We start from the raw sequence: 19,941 nt of genomic DNA, 5'->3' as shown, positions 1-19,941 counted from the left end.
AAAGACACCATGGATCTGGATGCGCCGCTGGCAACGTCGGCAGGGCGCCCTATCGGCAACAAGGCTGCCAAGGTCGCCTTGGCCGACGCTGCGTCGTCCGAGAAGATGCAGGCGTCGATCACGAAATGCCTCGTCGAGGCCTCGACCTTGCTCTCCCACGACAAAAAGGCCGACGAAAAGTGGGCGGCGCTGCTCAAGAGGCAAGAGGAGAAGATGGAGCTCAAGAAACGCAGGGATGACATGTCCCTGCTGAGAGCATCGACGGAAGTAATGTCTCCCCGGACGCGGGCGGCGCACAACCTCTTCAAGGGCCAGATCCTCGATGATATCGAAGCCAAAATGGCAGCAGCCTAGGTAGCGGCAGCAACACCAACCCCGGAGCAACAGCCGGCAGACGCGTCTACGACAACATCTGCTACTACACCTGCGTCGGCCTCTGCCTCAGCGTCGGCGACGGAGCAGACATAGCATGCACACCGGGCAGATCACGACGAGTTCATCGTGATCGACGGGCCTACGTCGACTCAGGATGCGTCGGTGTCGCCCAACCTTTCTTCTAATTTAGCTTGCACCACCGGTCTGTAATATGATCGCGCGCCCAGTACTTCATCGCCGCTACTCTGATCGCGACGACTTCGGTGGGAACGATCTCTTTTGAATGCAAACTATTTGAAATTCTGATTGGAGACGACGTTTGGGGGACGCGGCTGGGGAGTGACGTTTCCCAAAAAAAAATTATTTGAAATTGTTTTATCTAATTTTTCGAGTTTGAACTTTTTTAGAATTGAACACTTTTCAAATTTGAATATTTTTTGTCTGAACAAATTTTTTATGTGAACATTTTTTTAAGTTTGAACTTTTTTAGATTTGAACATTTTTAAAATATCAACATCTTTTACCTGAACAATTTTTTAGTCCAAACTTTTTTCGTGTTTGAATTTTTAAAAATTTGAAGATGAGATTTTTAAATTTAAGCGTTTTTAAAATCTAAACGGAAAGAAAAAGAAATGAAAAAATGTACCTTTTTTTTTTGAGAAAGATGAAAAAATGTACCTGAGGTTTGAAACTGGACGCAGAGGTTCCGTTGTCATGGCAGGTGGAGCACACTCGCTTGCGGAGGACTATCGCGCGCGTCCGCTTTAGGCGGAGATTAGGGGCTCCCGGTTAGGTTCTAGCCGCGGCCGCGGGCTAACTGGTAGTGGTTCTGGGCCCGGGTCTGACCAAGGTTGGAAGATGCTTGGCCTTGGGTCCACGGTAAGGCCCAGGAATGACGTCTCGTTGCTGGCAGGAGCGCGAGATGGCGGCGATTTACACAAAAATAACCCAAAAGTGGAAGAAAAGCACAGACTGACCCTCCGGCGAAACTATTTCACCAATCTAACCCTTTTGTGTGGCGCCCCTCCCACGGGCGCCACACATGCCCATGTGGCTCCCCTCCTGCCGGCGCCACACACCCGGCCGACGTGGCCCCTCGCCGCCGAGCTGGTGCGCCCGTCCGACGTGGCGGCATGTGTGGCGCCCCTCCCAACGGCGCCACACATGCCAACTTATATCATGTTTTCGGTCGAAAACATCCGGGGGCTCCGGAACGTCTGGGACTTAGCCGTTTTGCGAGGCTCGATGTGTGGCGCCGACGCCACGGGCGCCACACTAGCATGTGTGGCGCCGATGCCACGGGCGCCACACATCCACTTAAGTGTGGCGCCCGCGCCCGCGCCCGGCCCGACGCAGCCGGTTTCTTCTCTTCTCTCTGTTCCTCCCGGGAAACCGCCGCCGCCGCCGAGTCCCCTTCGCCCCCCACCAAATCGACCAAGCAATCGTCAGATCCGGCCGGCCAAGTCCTTCCTCCTCCATTCCTCAAGGTATTCCCCTTCGAATCCCTCACATTCATCCACTAATTTCATAGATCTTGCTAGATTTGCACATGAACCCTAGACATGGAAACTAGATTTGAAATGGCTATGTATGTGTTGAATGTGTATGTGTAGGAACCCTAGATATGTAGGAACCCTAGATATGTAGGAACCCTAGATGTGTTGAATGAAATTTTACATGTATGTGTTGAAATCCTTATGTATGTATGTGGTGAAAGGCAAAATTGGAGCTTAGCAAATGCATTCTATTGTCTTACATATGTCTATTATGTGCCTAGGAATGGTATGTCTTACGAAATTCATATGTGTGATGTATTTGGATATGAACTCTCATGTATGTGTGATGTATATGTGATTCGAAAGTTAGATATATTCTCATGTATTCTTGATGGAATAACTCATATTTGTTAGGAATGTATGTGTGATGGCTTATTTGGATATATTCTCATGTATGTGTTGCTCATATTTGGTATGAATGGCTCATAATATGTTGTATGTGTTGCTCATACATGTAGGATGGTGTGGCTTCGGATGAAGAGTACGACGGGGAGCACCGGGCTGTTCATATGACGGAGAGGGGAACGGATCTTCACCCTTTGAAGATTCGTTACCATGGCACACCGGATATACCTTATGACGAGAGGTACACGGAGTTCATCCGGCCTACCGGTCTTATGCCGTTCATATCCCTTGTAAGCCGTGGGGGCCACACATGAACCCCTCGGCACTCACCGCCCTTGTCGACCGGTGGAGGCCGGAGACTCACACCTTCCACTTGAGGGCCGGCGAGATGGCCCCTACTCTGCAGGATGTTTCCATGATCCTTGCACTACCTATTCGGGGCGAGCCACCGTGTATGAACACGGCTTCGATGGGTGGCGCGGACGGATGGAGGATCTTATTGGCGGGGCTCCTCCGCCGCCGAGAAAATCCAAAGGAGAGAGTTCCCGCCGGCGCGTCTTTCACTTGGATCGGAACTAACTTTGCGAGAATGCCCCATAGAGGCCGACGAGGACACTCGGAGGACGTACGCCCGCGTGTACTTATGGTACATGATTTCCGGGACTCTCTTTCCCGACGGTGGGGGTAAGCTGGCCCATTGGTGTTGGCTGAAGGCGCTTACGGTGTTGGACGCCCGGTGGAGTTGGGGAACAGCGGCACTTGCCTACCTCTACCGGCAGGTGATGATTTGTTCTATGTACTATTTTCCTATAGTAGTGCGCTACACAAAGTAGTAACCAAATATCTTATGTATGCGGTTGGACGAAGCTTGTCGCGGGACCGGGAGCAAGACGGGTAGCGGCGGTATTGGTGGATGCATGCTCCTACTTTCCGTATGGAGCCGGGACCGCCTATCGGTTAGGCGTCCCGGGGTACTCAACGAGACGCCATGGCCTCATTTCCCTCACTTTCCCGATCGGGAGCCCACTTGGGCATACCTTTGGGACAATGTCTCGGAGATGACGAGCGATCCAATGATCATGTACGGGCGGTACAACTGCGGAGTTGGACACTCTTACCGCTGAGCGGGTAACCGATCACTGCGGAGTTGCAATCCTAGTTTTGATTGATTCTACTGGCATCTACTAAATAATTGTATGCTGCAGGTGGAATGGGAGCCATATGGTAGCTACTACCGTATTGGCGCGGCGATGACTGACCTAAACCCCAAGTGCACGGAGGAGGCGCGGTTCTGGCGTATGCGCTGCCCACTCATATGCATGTGGCTTGTTGAACACCACCAGCCGCAAAGAGTGATGAGACGAGTTTGGGCTGTATCGGGAGTGCCCACCAATGTGGCAAGACACGGACAAGGCGCTTCACGGGTAAACTTCGGAATCATGCGATGGAAGATTCTTGATAGAAGAGGTACAAACTAACTTGTTGATTCTTGCGGGCTTGATAGGCAGCGGCGAGAGGAAGATCACAAATTGGCCGGTCCATCATAGCGGCCACATCACGGCGTTCCAACACTGCTTGGAAGCGGCACGGAATGCTGGCCCCGAGCGGATTGTGCCTCACGACTTCACCGCTTTCAACAACTACCTCGAGTGGTTCCATCGGAACACGCGTATCGAGTTAGTGAAGCGCGCGTATCGTGAAGAGATCTTGGACGACCCCATCCGGTTCGATGAGGTTGGGCAAAGCCGGCACGACACTTTTGCTCGCGAGAGGGAGATCGACTTCTATTGCTTCCGAGCTGAACTTCGTGGTAATGGATTCTCTCACTAACTAGTACATCATCTAGATTGCCATGTGCTCGCTTAAATTGTGTATGCTATGTTTGTCACAGCGGGAGGAGATCCGAAAACAGCTGAGGAGTGCGAGGTTGTGTGGGAGCAGAGCCACACGGATGAAAAGCCTGTCGGACCGTTGCGGAATTTCGTTAAGGTATGATCACCAACTTTGAATGTACGCAATTATGTTCGGTGGCTTTGTAACCGTGAGTTCCATGACGCAGAACACCGCACGAAAGATGCGGCGGTTAGCGAACTTGCTAGGTTGCCGCGAAGGCGAAATCCCTACATCCTCCTCTTCGAAGAACATGTATGGACTATTTTGTTGTCTGTGAAACATGTTCTTACTAATTTCAACTTTTGTAATCTCATGTGTTCATGTTTGTGCAGATTCCTCCCGAGGACGACCTAATTCCGAGTCAAGGCGTACTTCGAAGCGTACCTCCAAGCAACGGTCAGCTTACCGAGTTGAAGCCAAGGGGCAAGGCTCCAAACCGGTACACTCCGGAAGATTATGTCAACCGAGGAAAGAAGGTTGTCACCGAGGAGGATGACGGGCCGCCGCGGAGATCAGCTATGTCGAGGATGAGGAACGACGAGCCGTTCTCTTCGGAGGAGGAGGAGGAGGAGGAGGAGGAGGAGGAGGAGGAGCAAGCAGCGGAGCAGCGGCAGCGAGAGCAGCAGCGGGAGCAGCCAAGGCAGCGGACGAAGAGGATGGCCGTCCGGAAGCAGCCCGTGAGGACGACACGTCGAGGACGACACTAGGATGTGCTCCGTGTTGTTGTGAACTATATCTTCATAAGTATCGATTTGTGAACCCTATGTCATTTCGAACCATGGTCCGTAATGCTACTTGTTGTTTGAATCTACGTGCTACAATGTGACCTATGAAGTGTTATATGTGTATGTCATGAAATTTCTACTTGTTGTGTCCAATATTGTACTCGTAACTCGTTGGAGTTTGGTAGGATTTTTCATGTTTTCAACACAAGTCCATGTGTGGCGCCCTTCCCGCTGGCGCCACAAGTGCTAGTGTGGCGCCCGTGGCATCGGCGCCACACATGCCAACTTATATGAACCATTGGGTCCAAAACATGCCGTGGGACAAATCCTCCGGGACTTAGCCGTTTCGCGAGGCTCTATGTGTGGCGCCCGTGGCATCGGCGCCACACGAGCTAGTGTGGCGCCCGTGTCATCGGCGCCACACATCGAGCCTCGCAAAACGGCTAAGTCCCGCAGGAATTGTCTCACGGTATGTTTTGGGGATTACAAGTGCATGTGTGGCGCCGTTGGGAGGGGCGCCACACATGCTGCCACGTCGGACGGGCGCACCGGCTCGGCGGCGAGGGGGCCACGTCGGCTGGGTGTGTGGCGCCGGCAGGAGGGGAGCCACATGGGCATGTGTGGCGCCCGTGGGAGGGGCGCCACACAAAAGGGTTAGATTGGTGAAATAGTTTCGCCGGAGGGTCAGTCTGTGCTTTTCTTCCACTTTTGGGTTATTTTTGTGTAAATCGCCCGAGATGGCATCGCTCGGGGACGGAATTGGAGCGAATTCCGATTTCCGAGAGCAGGCAGTCGGCCAGGTTGCAGCGGGAGGCTGAATCGAAAACCTCCATGACCAGTACGGCTTTGATCCGCCATGGTTGGCGCGCGCAGCTGGTTCCACCGCTTCACTACCGCGTCCGCGAACCCACATTACTGGTTCGACGATCATGTGTATTTGCGGATCAGTATGAGTGTGCAGCTCTTAGCCTGAAGACGTGGGCTTGAGTAGGAATTTTGTTCGTTTGTGTGTTTGATGTTTAATTTTTAAGTGCATCTTATGGCTACCAGGCTTGCTACGATGCTGATATGGAGGCGGCTGTCCGGCCTGGCGGAGAGAGCCCGCTGGAACACCGCTCTGGCGGAGGGGCGGGCGTGGTGGAGAGTGAAAGGGGCATGCGAGAGCGCCACATGATGGAGATCCTGGTCGCATAAAGGATCATGCGCCACCGAGAGGCTGTGGCCATGTGCCGTCGCGCCAGCAAGAGCGCGAGGTTTGGGGCTCATGCCGGGCTATGAAGGTTCTAGGCCATCAAGGTGCTATCAGGTTAGTAGGCTGCACAACTACGAGTTGCCCCCATCGTGGTAGGACGCGTGGTGGCCAGTAGATAGGGCCGTCCTAGGTTATATTAATCAACATGATCATTTTGGCCAACTAATATTAATTAACTAATTTCTACTATTATGTACTTCCTCCGTTCCATTCTATAGTGACTATAGTTTTTTGGCACGGAAATTAGCACAAGAGTGTTCTTTACGCAAGACCTTCTAGATTAACGATTTGAGATCAGAGTAAAATGAGGGAAATCGGTAACTTCCTAAATTAACATAACAAATCCCACAAATCTCTCTGGTTGACTCTCCATATATGTGCAGCCAGGTTATATTAACGAAATAAAAACATTGCTTCCTAAATCTAAGAAATCGTTGGGGTCATGCATTAGGATTCTCAATTAATTGTTTCCCTTTTGTATGGATTTTTTCACGCATGTTGTGTGAGTGATGACCGGTAGAGGGGGTAATTGAAAAAGAGCCAAGCTACAACCTTATATTATGAAACAAATGCAAAAAATCTATAGGCATTATAGAAATGGATGGTGTTAAGGGTTGGCGGACAGTCCGTGTGGCGTCCGGCTGCTGGGTTAGAGTTTTGGTGCATCAACGCGGACCTAAATCAGACACACTCGATCAGTTTGTGTCCGGCCGCTGGCGATTGCCCTTAGTGCCTCTGATGCAAATTACTTGGGCCGAAGAACCTGACAGATTTTTTTTTGATACAGAGGCTTAAGATTTGCCTCATCTATTAATTAAGAAGAAGGTGCTCGGTTTTCAGAAAAAAACCGAACAAAGACCTACAACAATAGGGCCAAGCCCACACCAAGAGCGCACCCACAAGAGAATAACACCAAAAGAAAGCAACCTCTAAACCAACTAGAACCGACAATCCAAAAGCGCAACGTTTAAAAAAAAGACATGACAACCCAAAATGAGTCCATCACTTAAGCAGCTAGTCAAATTTCCCTTGTTACGACTCTCCTCCTTATCCTTCTGATAGATACCTTCCTAAGAGACTTCTCCACCTTCTTGATTGTGTTCTCTGAGACTTTACCTGCTAACACGCAAGCAATTTTCTTGCCATATCCCAGACTAGCCGCCTCTAAACTAGCGAGCAAACCACAAAATTCTTTTGCAAAAAGAGCATCTAAGCTAGAAACCAACACTACTCCATGGCCCAAAGAGGCAAGGAAACCTGACAGATTTTTGAAACGTTCGAATAATATGCGACAAATTACTTAGGTCCGATGGTATTTTACATACCTAATAATAAAGGAGCTAAGGTTTCTGCCAAAAAGTTTCGTCAACGCTTTTTTTTAGACTATTTTGTCCTCCCACTAAACCGCATAATACATGGTTTGCCATCGTGCGTACCGATTGGGAAAATTAAGTCGCGTCGCTGGGCGGACCGATCGATCCGCTTCTCCCGCTGGGTGATGGCTTCGCTTGGTGTGGGCTTTTGTTCCATTGTGTGGCCGCGTCGCTGGGTGGGCCGATCGATGGAGCCATCGCAGTGTATGTCCATCGAGTAGAGTCGCCGCCTGTACGTAGTCATCGTAGCTTACACGACACGTCCATGGAACAGAGTCCAATCCAAACCAAAACAGTGTGTTTCTATATATGTGCTCGACCTGCCCTGGTCAGCTCGTTGCATCGCATCCAGAGAGCTATTAATTAGATCTTCAACCCTAGCTCTCGGAGCAGCTAACATGGATATAGGCACACGGCGGAGAACCAGGAGGCGGCGTAGACGCAACTACGGCTGCCTGGCGGAGAACCAGGAGGCGGCGTAGACGCAACTACGGCTGCCTCCCGCGGGCAGTTCCTGATACTGCGTCCCGCGCGTCCAATGGCTAAACAACAGTGAAGCAATGTATTGTGCTTGTGTCGGCCGCCATGATCAGCTCGTCAGATCACATCCGAGGAGATGACCGATTAATTACATCTATGACCTGAGACAGCTCCCAGCGCGCCGGCAAGCGGATAAACAGGCGGCCGCGGTAGATACAAGTAGTCTGCCGAGACGGCTTCCAGCTCGAGCTCGTCGGTGGTTTGGCGTTATCATGGGTGCGAGATGTCGAAACAGCGTCGCGGTGACAGGGCGAGGCGCTGGTAGTGATGCCGGTTTTCCTCTTACGTTCAGAGGCGTCTTCGACGTAGATTCCTTGGCACCGATCGTCTCCAACATGAGTACAGGCGTTGCTGCGCCGTAGATGACGCAGCTTCCGCGCGGTCGATTCCAAGGCACTGAACGCTGAACGTTTGCGTGGGCACAAGATGAACTCGTGCGAGGATTCCTCTTGTTCGAGGCTGATCTCCACCATGATCCACCCCGTCCGGGTATTCCGGACAAGCTGGCCAGCCTCCTTCTTCATGAAGGAGAAGAGCTGACGCGCGCCATCCGATCGATCTGATGGTCGCCATCGAAAAAAACCTACATGCCGGCATCCGGGTGCCAGCGCCCCTTCACGATGCCCACCGTGCGTAGCCTCTGCTAGCCGTGTTGAAGATATACTGATATACTCATGCCATCCACAATCAGGAGTTCCTTCGCCTATACGCACACTTGTGGCCCATCACACGAACGGTGAACGGTCAGGTTTCCATTGCAGGATCATAGGCAATGGCCTATAGGCCTTCGCATCATTCTACACGATAAAGGGCAAGAAGGGTGTCGACTAGGATGTTGTGAGTAAGTCAAAACGCACAAAAATATTACATGTTTTTTCATAGCCTGTTTTTACTGCCATGATAATATTTTAACAATGTATCTTCCGTTGCAACGCAGGGGCAATTTTTCTATATATATATAATGAAGAACATGTATGATGGACAGACTCCTCGATCACTAGAAGCTTCGCCGGCGAGTCATGAAAATATGATTTTTTTAAGGTTTCTTCGTCGATGATCTGAACAAGATGAATTCTGACCTGCGTACCTTGCTAGCCAACTCCGAAAACCGAGTGCGAAGCCATTATCAAAGGTGGTGTGCTCAAAGCACACAGACAATGCATCGAGGCTCGGAGACGTGAGGGTAATTAGCTCCAGATGTACGAAAAGATGGTGACGAACCGGTGGAGGACCGTGACGAGAAATTGGAGGAGATTGACGCGACAGAACCTTACTACCGAAGACCGGGAAGACGAGCACAGCTACAACACCCAAATATGCATAAATCAGGGAAAGAGTAGTGGTAGATGAGTAGGTTTTACATAGAACAACGGGGGAAGATGGTATAGATAACGGCTACAAATTTATTGGAACCAATCAAATTTAGGATACACAACATAGATGATTTGTTGCAGTGTTTGACTATTTGTTCTCCCCGGTGCAACGCACGGGCACTTTTGCTAGTAAATAGATAAGATGGAAACGTAGGTCGTGAACAATATGGCCAGTGCGGCACCATTTACAGCAACAGTCCTGATGTTGCATACGTACTATAGCGCGCCACTTATTTCGTTGGTATATACTAGTACGGCGCAAGTACCTCAGTTCGAGATTTGCTCCTCAGCGCGTGTCTTCCCGGCTGAGGTGTCTCCGGCGTGACCCCATGTGTCGTGGCCGTCTGGGTCGTGGCTCCTCGCTCCGGGGCCATGGTGACCATGGATATTGTTTACAGCCGGGGTCAGGCTGCGCGCTTGCAGGTCGTCCGGCTCCTGCCCTCCACGGAGCTGTTCCGGGTTCAGGTCTGGGCGGGGCTGAGCGGCGCCGGGCCTCGGTCCGCGGCGAACATCGCCGAGCTCTACAGCGGGACGGCCGAGCGCAGGAAGAAGAAGGAGCAGAGTTGTTGCTGCCAGGAGAAGGATGTGAAAAGAACAAGACGAGCGGCACCGAAGCCATGGCCCCGTCATCGCTTCACAGCTATCTCGAGTATGTATCTTTCTTCCTAGCTAGTCCTTGTGAGTGCTACAACGGCTCCGCTATTTATAGGCAAAGAGTGCTCGGCCCTGCGTCCTTGTTGCAGTGATTTTACAGTATTTGTTTCTCGAGCAACATCGATCGTGCTGGTAACTTTCATCACAGCGTGCACTAGTGTGGGTTTTGCCTAACCAAAGCACTCAGATTATAAAAAAAACAGTTAACTACTACTTTGCACCGAGTAGACAGTGCGGATCCGATACGCATTAAGGGCCCATTTGATTCGCACGATTTTCACTCTATAAAATTAAAGAAACTACAGAATTTTAGATTCACGGGAGATTAACTGTACAAAAGAAAAAAGCATACTGTAAAAAGAGGTTGAAGTGAAGGAAAACTTTCCTCAAAACATACTAGTTTAAATGGATCCTTTGCAGAAATTCCAAACGATTGCAATCCTATAAATCAAACAAGGTTTGTAGAAGAAAAAAAAAACTCTATAGATCCAAATCCTAGAAAAATGCTACACGTTTTCTTTGAATCAAACAAGCCCTAAAATAGTCAATGTGATTTGGCTGTTTATACATCAACAGGTACGTACTAGCTGAAAATTATCACATGGGTGCTCATATCGTGCAGGAGATTACAGCAGCTGCTGTGACTTGCCAGGAAACGGGATGTATGTAATAAACAAGACGTGCCTCGTATGCACAGCTTCGTACGCATGGTGCACGACTACATGATGTGGTCGATGATACTTTGGCGAGCTTGGCATCTGATACGATAGATGTGGTCTGCGACCACCTTTCGAATGCAAATAGGGGGAGAGATGAGGCTGACGTCCTGGCTCTACAGCACCTCCTCCTCGTGGTACAGGTACAGCCCGAACCCGAACCTCGCGCATGCCTTGCAGAAGGCCGCCTCCTCCGCGGCAGCCACGGGGTCGTCGAGCCGTGCGTCGGTCAGCGACGCCGTTCCAGCCGCCTCACGGTGAACCTGCACGGACGAAAGCAAAGGTAAAACATCTCTAGGGAAGATGATCAAACTAACGCCACTCATGTTATTATGCTACTGGCGTGTTTCCATCTGTTGCCTGCACAAACATGTACTAGTTCAACATCTCAGTCCAAAGACATACTGCTCGTATAACTGAATTTCGCAACCTGAACTCGTCAGTTTGAAACATACTTTTTTTTTACTATGTTAGATTGACCATCACAGGGTAAGCATGAATAACAAAGTGTTACAGAGCAGTACACAGGGTGAAGCATGATGCTACCACGGAATTCAGGTCTCCGATGTAGAACCTTAAGTCTAACTGGCATTTGGTGCATTGCTTGATACGGATCATTAACCGTCTGCTGCCGGTTTGCCTACCAACTAGTGACTGTAGACTCGATTGACAAACTGAATGTTGAACATACTCCAACATTTGTGTCCTCTCTGGTTGGTATAACTCAGCAAACAGTGTCTATAAATTTAGACCATAATCTGGTTTGGCAAACTGGGGATAGGGAAGCCTTTACACATGATTCAGAAACTGCTATGAAATCAAATATATTGTCTCCCTACTACGTAGACAAGCAGGTGCTCCTGTAACTCAAGATGGGAATGTAGCTGGAATTTTATCTGAAATTCTGAATTTATGTTTACAGGCCAACCTAAGCAAACCATTTGTGTCAACGAAGTGAAATTCCCCAACCCCATCCATCCAAGTCCTAGGTACTTTTGCAATGTATGTATGCAAGGACAACTAGCTTGTATTGTTGAATCACAGATTCCAAGAGATTGGTAAGAATTATTATGGCTTGATAACTCGGCCAGAACTTATGCATATGATGTCAGTCTCCCGATTATATGACAGTAACCGTAAACAAGACATAGTAGTCAAGTACCTCTCCATCTGTTCCCCGTATTGTAACACGATATACCACCGTCACCTTTCCGTTGTCAGCGTAGATAACATCACGGACCTCGCCACACCAACCTGAAAGGTGAAAACAGGGTGCAATTCAAAATCCACGTAAAAAGTCAGAATACGATGAATGTCGAATGAGTTTCAAGTAGGGAAACGAGAGTTGGAGCAAGGAGAAGGGGCAACTGCCCAGGGGATGAAGAGTAAAATTCAGGGTTATCATATTGGCACGGAAAATGCTCAGCTCAGGTGCACGAGCGTGCTGCTTGTGCACCCCTTCGACACAAGCGTGGATTCATGTGAAAGTACAACTCGGCATGGTGTACGGTAGCACGAGGGATGAAGAGTGATGCACAATCCAAAACAAATGGTACTAGCCTTAAACATAGTTGAAGGCCCTGCTGACCAGCATCGCTTGACGCCAATTGGAACGATGATCAAACAGATTTAGAGAGAGAGAGAGAGAGAGGCTGACCTGGGGCATAGAAGCTGAGCATCCGGTTGGCATGGTACCTGCAGCAGAAACAAGAATCCATGAACAATCAATCAGAAGAAGAAGGAACAAGCCACATTTCATCTGAATAATATGCGTCAGGGCATTATCCGAGGAATGCGAGGGATCCAGGTGCCACGGTTGGTGGATCGGTCTGAATTTTAGACACACAAACTCGGCCTGAATTTCGTGGTTATGCCGAGATCATCACCCCATTAATTAGCTGGATCTCGACCCAACACAGGACATGGATCGAGCAAGAGGGAGTACGTACCAGGGGACGACGGGGTCGGAGGCGGAGGCGCGGCGGGAGGCGGGGAGCACGATGGTGTCCGGGACGCGCTTGTTGAGGTCGCGGAGGATCTCGACGAGCGGGCGCGTGATCCCCGACGGCGCGGCGTCCAGCGGCACCACGTAGTTGCTCGTCGAGGCCGCCGTCGCAACCGCCAACGGCCTCCTCCGCGCCGCGGCCAGCACGCGCACCCGGCTGCGGCGGAGGGAGGGCTGGGGGAGCGACGACGGGGTGGGCCGCGCCGAGATGAAGGTGGAGGCGGTGGCTTCCATGGTGGGCGGCGAGGTAGGTCGGAGTTGGCGGGGCTGGCAATGGGAGGTAGGTGGTGCGATGAAGCTGGACTCTGTTGACGGTGACACTGCAGGTTGCAGCTACTAGTCGACCAGTAGTTGGTCACCACTCAACAGCCACCAGGTAATTGCTTGCTTCACTGCTGATTTCGCGATAAATGAATTCATCCACGACACAAATGTTTGAATGGAATAAGCTCACCAAAATTTTGAGCAGATACATAGATTGTTGTCCTCAGTAACAAAGAGCAGATCCAGAATATATAGAAGTTAAAAAAACGGAACAGTTTACACGATGTACATATCCAAAGGATTAACTTTGTATAAGGTTTCCGTCCAGCAAATCAATTCACAGCCAAACAGACTTGCATTTGTATATGTATGCTGTGGTTTCTGATATAACCAAATCCACTCCTCCTTCGAGTTCACAGCGGGTAACTATGCTAGACTGCTCAAGCAATCGATGAATCAAGTCAGACAGCTTGCTCTGGAATGACATGCCCAGCTCGTACCAAAACAAGCTTACAAACCAGACAATACTATGGATTCTCTCCAAAACAAATAGAGCCATCTCTTCCAACTTCGGATACAGCGACACGTAAACGGTGGTACCTGACATTCAAAAGAGCGGCAGATAAATACCTCACAAAATGTTTGGAGCAAAACGAAACCAAAATATGTGTTAATGGAGATGGAGCACCAATATTCGTGCCCCAGGAAGGACAAACACGACCACAGATTATTAGGGTCAAAAGAACCGTTACAAGAAAGGCTCTTTAAAACTGCTGCCATGAACAGTCTTGTTTTTTCAAGTTCTAGACAGTCGATCAAACACAGTAGATGAATAAATCTACACACATATCCTAAGCAGGAAGAATCGCCGAGAAGCAAATCATTCAAATTTAGATGAACCACTGGACATCTATTAACGGACGGAGGGAGTACTATTTCTGTGGTTGCTTCACATAAAACAGACAACCTAAGATGTACCATGATGGAGATTTTGAACTGTTTGCATAATGTAGGAATCAAGACTACCATGTCCTCGTTGCGTGATTGGTTAATTGCATCTAGGAAAGAAACCATTGGAGGATAACAAAAACCAAATTCATTTTCAACGGATAGGTTTATTTTCTGAAGTTTCACCTCGTCTTTGTAAAGTCTATGTAAATATCCTAAGTAGGAAGGATCACAAAGAAGCATAGGAACATCTCATGTTCTCGAGAAAAACAAAGAAACATCTCATGCAATGGATTTATACTTTAGTTTCCTCCTCTAGAGAGATCTTAATATATCTTGTGAAAGCCTCAAACATATTCTTGTGGTTCCACCCCATAATGTACAGAACAGGCAACCTAAGATGTACCATGTTAGGTATTCTAGAAAAAAAAAAAGATATACCATGCTTTGCAAAAGCCAACTCAATTAACAAAATCCTTAAAAGCATGCTCAAACAGTATTCAATAAAAATATTTTTAGAACCTATAACTCGGTGATATATAAAATAAATAAATGACCACGAAATAAAACAAACTAAAAATTAAACAACCTTCCATGTTTCATTTATGTTGGGCTAAAACAAAAGCAAGCATCCCAGCAAGACCACTACTCAAAGTCTAAAACTGATGTTCCAACAGGAGAAAAACAAGTAAACATGATGCAGAATCCAGAACCATCCCCAATAAATTCATCCCTTCCGAACATGGAATGTTTTTGGGAAAACTGGCCAAAGGTTTCGACAAAGGGTTTTAACCATAACACTGCAACACTTGTTGCGCCTTACTATATAATGGACACTTGAGGAGTCTAGGAAGACTTCCTACAAGTCCACATATCGCGGCTGGATCCATTTCTAAATTTTTAGAGTTTACACTACTCGAACTGGTATGCCAAGCTCTCTTCACCAATGATGTTGCTTCTGCCGTTCACGGTTTATGTTAGGTGGTGCATACTGAAGATATGGGCACTCAATCTAGACTGTCCTCTGTTGTTGTTGTTTTTTGCTTAGTTGCTTTAAACGCTTGGTTGGCTTTGCTTTCCGACGCGTTCTTCTAGCACCTTAATCCTCTCAGCGATACTGAAGCAAGAAATTTCCGAGGAACATGTTGAGTGCTCCTCCACACATTTTGATATTGATCTCCAAAGAACCAACTCCTCTTCATCATGTTGTTTCTGCACAGAAACAAATAGGTGTGCTCATTAGAGATGGGGTTCAAGACATATATAGAAGGTGTTTAAGGTTAAATATAGCATAGCATAGAATGGTTATCGACTATGACATATAGAAGGTGTTTAATACTAAATATAGCGTAGGACATAACGGTTATCAAATATATCACGATATATAGATGGTGTCTAACACTACAAAAAAAATAGGACATGACCCTTGTCAAATATATCGTGACATATAAAAGGCGCTGAAGGTTAGATTTTAAATATCGTATAATAGTCATAGAATATATCGCGACATATAATGGTTATCGGAATATCCACAATAGTGGAAAGAATTTGCCAGGGCCGTCACTAAATCCTGAAAACCACGCAGCAGTTAACTTCCTTTTGAACACAGCAATCCCGCCAAATCGCACGAGAAAACGACAAACATACCGATCCCGCCAAATTAGACTGCCCCTCAAACTTCCTATCATCCTCAACCTTGTCAAGGATGTAAGCCAGTACGTCCGCGAGCGGGAACGCATCCTGCAGCTCAAATGAAAGGATCACGCCGATCGCTTCGCAATAGCTTCCCTTGTTCACCATATGAACAACAACATCTGCAAGATAAGAACAGTCAGTCTTGATCATCATTCGGGAAGCAGATCTGAAATAATTACATAGAGTTCAGCAGAATGGTGGCAGGCAGGTGCCCTCACCACGCAGCTTCTTCACAAAGAGCTGGGAGCATTTCAGCACGTCGGCGCAGGCCAAGCAGCCGCCAGCAAGCAGCAGATCGTAGAGCTCCTGCGCCGGGAACTCGGGCGGCACGCCGAATGCGGCCATGAGGAGGATGAGGCCGCGGCCGTCCCTGGCGCTGGCATCGGCGACCCGGCCCTTCTCCCGCACAATCCGGCTGCGCCACGACAGCGCCGCCACGCGCGCCTCCGCCCGCACCTCGGCCTCCCGACGCAGCTCAGCCTCTCCCTCAGGCCTGCACCGGCGGCTGGGGCACCCGGCGCGCACGTAGAGCTCCAGGAGGAGCACGCAGGCGGCCTCGGCGCTCTCGCTCTCGGCGCAGATGTAGTAGCGGCTGACGGCGATGAGGACGAGCGCGGCGGGGTCCGGGGCGCGGCGCAGCGCGCCCGGCCCCACGCGGCGCAGCCAGGAGCGGTCCCGCAGGTGCGCGGTGGCGAAGCGGCGCAGCGAGCGCGAGCCCATCTGCTCGCAGATGGCCCCCAGCGCCGCCTCCGACGGCTCGCCGGCCCTGCGCTCGCGCTCGGCGGGTGGCTTCGCCTTGGGCGCGGGCGCGGGCGCGGGCGCGGGGTCGGGTTCAGGGACCGGGTTCGGCTCGACCACGGCCGAGAGAACCGGTTCAGGCTCGGGCTCCGGGACAGAGTCGGGGACTGGGAAGCCGGCGGCGGCGTCGACGGGGACGCCATCGGGCTTCAGCTGGGTCGCGGGATCGGGTTTAGGGTTGGATTCCGCTACACGGTCGGTGACGGCGGCGACGAGGACGGAGGTCGACTGGCCCCCAGGCTCCGCCACGCCAGCGGTACTGGGGCTGGGCTTCCTCTCGTGGTCGGGGTCGGCGAGCGGGGGCAAGGCGGCGGCGATGGAGTCGGCGTGGACGAGGATGTCGTGCCATTGGCCGAGGAAGTCGGTGAGCCTGTCGCTGAAGGAGGCGAGCTCCTCCACGGAGCGCGCGACGGCCGGGAGAGACTCGTCGGCGGCATCACCGGCGGCGGGAGGAAGCGGGGGCGGCGGGGCCATCTGGGGAACTGGAGGAGATCGCCGTCAGCTTCCTCGCTAGCGCTAGAGCAGTGGCGCTGAAGGCCAAATGACAACCAACGGAGGCCTCGCTCGCTCCAGCTCCCAACGCGTGCCTTGGCCCTTGTGCTGCCCATTTTCATAGACGCTCCTCTCTTTTCTCCTCTACCCTGTAGCGAGGAGATAAGGGAGGCGAAAAGGGGAGCGGCACCTTTCCTTCCATCCGCCGCCGCCGAAGGCAGGGTCTTCCTCCCCCTCCTCTCGCTGCTCCGGCGACGGTGGGATGGGGGAAGATCAGGTGATCTTTGACCGGCGTGTAGATAGGTGTATGTTAGGGTTTCCGGGCGGTGTACGGTCGGTGTTGTCGCCGCCGCCACGAATAAAGTCTTCCGGGCCACCGCCTCGATGCCGCCGTTGTGCGGAGTCGAGGAGCCGCGAATTTTTGTCTCCGCTATTCGATTTGGATGGCGGATCTAGGTTTCCCGGGCGAGATCATCGAGGCGATGGCGCGGATCTCGCTAGGTGATTTTGTTCTTCCTCTTCGTTCGCGTCACGCCGGCGTCTCCTCCAGCACCGTCGAGGAGTCAGAAGATATACGGGAGCTGATGAGCAGCAATGGAGTTGCGTTGACCTCAGGTCTGATTGTCTCTGTCTCTCCTTCTCTTGGTGTTCGCCATGGCGCCGCTGGAGATGAGCGGCGGGTTGGATTTGGTGCATGGTTCCCCAAGCACTTATTTGTAATTTTTCAGTTTTTGGGGTTCTTTCTAAAAGGTGTACGGGTCTACGTGTCCTTCCCGACCGTTCTGTTCTTTCTAAAAGTTTTTGGGGTTCTTTCTAAAATGAGATATGTATACAACTTAAAAAACCTTTTTTTTAATCAGAAAGAAACCCTAACCTTTTTTACTTTGATCTTTTCTTAACTTTACAATTGCATTTGGTGTTTCATCGTGGGGAAGAATAGATATAACCTAGCAAATGGGACCATTATATATTATATGGTGTGACTTTGCGTTCTTGCTTTTGATCCTGCACGGGGAGGGCGATATATCTCACTAACCCTCTTTTTCTCGACGAGAGGGAGGGCAGCCACGAGATGTAGGTTTTGTTTTCGCTCATAGGCTTAGAGTGGGCAATGGGTGAGCATGACAAGTGTTTGCGATGATTTTAGTAGAAAATATAGCGTGGTGCAGTGTGAGTAGCTTCCAATCGACCTGTTGTAGGAGAAAAGATGGTGAAATAGCAAAAGAGCATTTATGTGTCAATAATCTTCCAAGGGGTATGGTGCTTGGTGCTTGCAACTCGGTGGTACCTCAAGCTTTGTTGTCTGTATGAAAGTAGTTATTTTCTATTCGTACAAAGTAGTTATTGTTATCCTATATATTACTAAATAGCTCATGTCAAATATTTCTATCCACGTGCAAACTCTCAAAAAATCTGTCACCTTAGTAAAAATAAATTATTGGCAGCCATGCATTGCTTTCCCTTCCCATTCTACTTCAGTCGGGTCATCGACACTTAATTATGCTAATTATGGACGGATCATATTGTTTCCTCTAATTCTCACCTCCCCTACCCTCCCATCAAACCCTCCATATTCCTCCATGCTTCCCCTGAAAACTGATGAAAAGATGTGGATATATCTATTCTTAAACAACTAGACTAATAATCAAGATTTACTCATGGATGGGGCAAACTCTTCTATTTTGGTTCATGGTTTCTCTTAAGTGTAACAATAGCACTACCACATATCTCCATCTCTCCCTCCCCTTGATCTTTAATCTGACCTACAAGTGCCAACTAGTCCAAACTCCTTGAACCTGAGGTGTTGTAGCGCCACCCATGGATCCTACCTGGCAATCTCCACCATGAAAGCGCACCCGATGCACACCACATTGACCCCAATTGCCTGATAAGAGCGGGTTTGATCGTTCAATCCAACTTTAAATTTCTTTAATATTCCATGCCCCTCCCCGCACACACAGTTGTAAGACAAACATGAAAGGAAAAGGTGGACCAAAAGGATATCCACCTCATAAGCATCCCTAACCAATCCTAGTTGAGCATGTCTTATCAAATCTGCCACCTTGGCCTAAAAAACTCTTCATGTTGGATGTTCACGTGATGTTTTGTTCCCTATGCATTCTCCTTCAACCATGCCATCAATAATTATTGTAGACCATCCATATCGGGTTTCTCCCATTTCCCTCATTAGCTCCCCTTCCAACAAGCTCACTTTTTCTTTTATGCTTTCTTTACAAGTCACCATAGCACTACCATATATTTCTATCTCTCCATTCCCCTTTAATATGTGATATATTGTTGCAAGCACCAATGAGTTCATACTCCTTGAACTAGTGAGGTGTTTTGGCGCCACCCGACCACGATCCTTTGTGACAAGCTTCACCTTATCGAGTTATCGGAACAAGTTTGATCCAAACCACCATTATGCATCTCTGTTGTTGCCATGCCACCCGTCCCTTCAAATCAAAAGACATAGTTAGGAAAAGGTAAACCAAAAGTTAGATAAACTTTGTTGGTCTACATTTATAAACTTAGGTGTCATGGTTAGAGGCTTCCATGCTAGCAACACATTCTTCCCAACCCAAGTTGGCGAGGTGGGAGGGAGGCAGCAGTGGAGCACCTAACCGAGGTTGGTTTTCACAACACGTCACTACTGTTCCAAAAATATACTATTTTGTGCTCCTCATATTTTTTTCTCCTGCAACGAGCATGTTTGTTAGTACTGTAGAAGAAAAAATCAGCTAAATATGAAGGAAGAGATTTTTTTTCCTTGAAAGAGACAACAAAAGTTGAAAATCGCAGATAGAGATGTCGCTGAGCCCAACTTCACCGGCCCACTTGTCCAACCCAATAAATAAACCCACACAAGCGAGCAGCCTGAGCTGCCGCTAAAAAAAATTAGTGTCCTGCCGCCGCCCCTCTGCTTCCGCCGCCGCA

General features: G+C 49.5%; 2 protein-coding genes across 2 annotated transcripts; both read right to left on the bottom strand.

Moving 5' to 3' along the window:
* Window positions 1-10,455: 10,455 nt before the first annotated feature.
* LOC124680248 (DNA repair RAD52-like protein 2, chloroplastic) lies at window positions 10,456-13,211 on the bottom strand. Its single transcript, XM_047215335.1, has 4 exons — window positions 12,752-13,211; window positions 12,460-12,497; window positions 11,965-12,056; window positions 10,456-11,065 (listed from the first exon to the last, which is right to left on the bottom strand). The coding sequence occupies exons 1-4, from the start codon at window positions 13,039-13,041 to the stop codon at window positions 10,919-10,921; spliced, it is 567 nt and encodes a 188-aa protein (XP_047071291.1). The 5' UTR covers window positions 13,042-13,211; the 3' UTR covers window positions 10,456-10,918.
* Window positions 13,212-14,668: 1,457 nt separating this feature from the next.
* LOC124680242 (inactive protein FRIGIDA) lies at window positions 14,669-16,986 on the bottom strand. The gene is made up of 3 exons (XM_047215331.1): window positions 15,933-16,986; window positions 15,667-15,833; window positions 14,669-15,231 (listed from the first exon to the last, which is right to left on the bottom strand). Exons 1-3 carry the CDS (start codon window positions 16,984-16,986, stop codon window positions 15,073-15,075), a joined length of 1,380 nt encoding a protein of 459 aa, XP_047071287.1. The 3' UTR covers window positions 14,669-15,072.
* Between the last annotated feature and the right edge of the window lie 2,955 nt (window positions 16,987-19,941).

Source organism: Lolium rigidum, unplaced genomic scaffold (genome assembly GCF_022539505.1).
Source record: "Lolium rigidum isolate FL_2022 unplaced genomic scaffold, APGP_CSIRO_Lrig_0.1 contig_10568_1, whole genome shotgun sequence".
NCBI classification, from domain to species: Eukaryota; Viridiplantae; Streptophyta; class Magnoliopsida; order Poales; family Poaceae; genus Lolium; species Lolium rigidum.
This window is presented reverse-complemented; position numbering and strand designations above follow the sequence as displayed.

Bases quoted from the DNA above. Each gene is read 5' to 3' on its own strand.
- LOC124680248 (XM_047215335.1), bottom strand. From the start codon at position 13,041: ATGGAAGCCACCGCCTCCACCTTCATCTCGGCGCGGCCCACCCCGTCG. The intron at 12,498-12,751 runs GTACGTACTCCC...TTTCTGCTGCAG, and splicing joins TCCGACCCCGTCGTCCCCTG to GTACCATGCCAACCGGATGC. The intron at 12,057-12,459 runs GTCAGCCTCTCT...TTCACCTTTCAG, and splicing joins GCTCAGCTTCTATGCCCCAG to GTTGGTGTGGCGAGGTCCGT.
- LOC124680242 (XM_047215331.1), bottom strand. From the start codon at position 16,986: ATGGCCCCGCCGCCCCCGCTTCCTCCCGCCGCCGGTGATGCCGCCGAC. The intron at 15,834-15,932 runs GTGAGGGCACCT...CTTATCTTGCAG, and splicing joins CTTTGTGAAGAAGCTGCGTG to ATGTTGTTGTTCATATGGTG. The intron at 15,232-15,666 runs GTATGTTTGTCG...GTTTCTGTGCAG, and splicing joins AGTCTAATTTGGCGGGATCG to AAACAACATGATGAAGAGGA.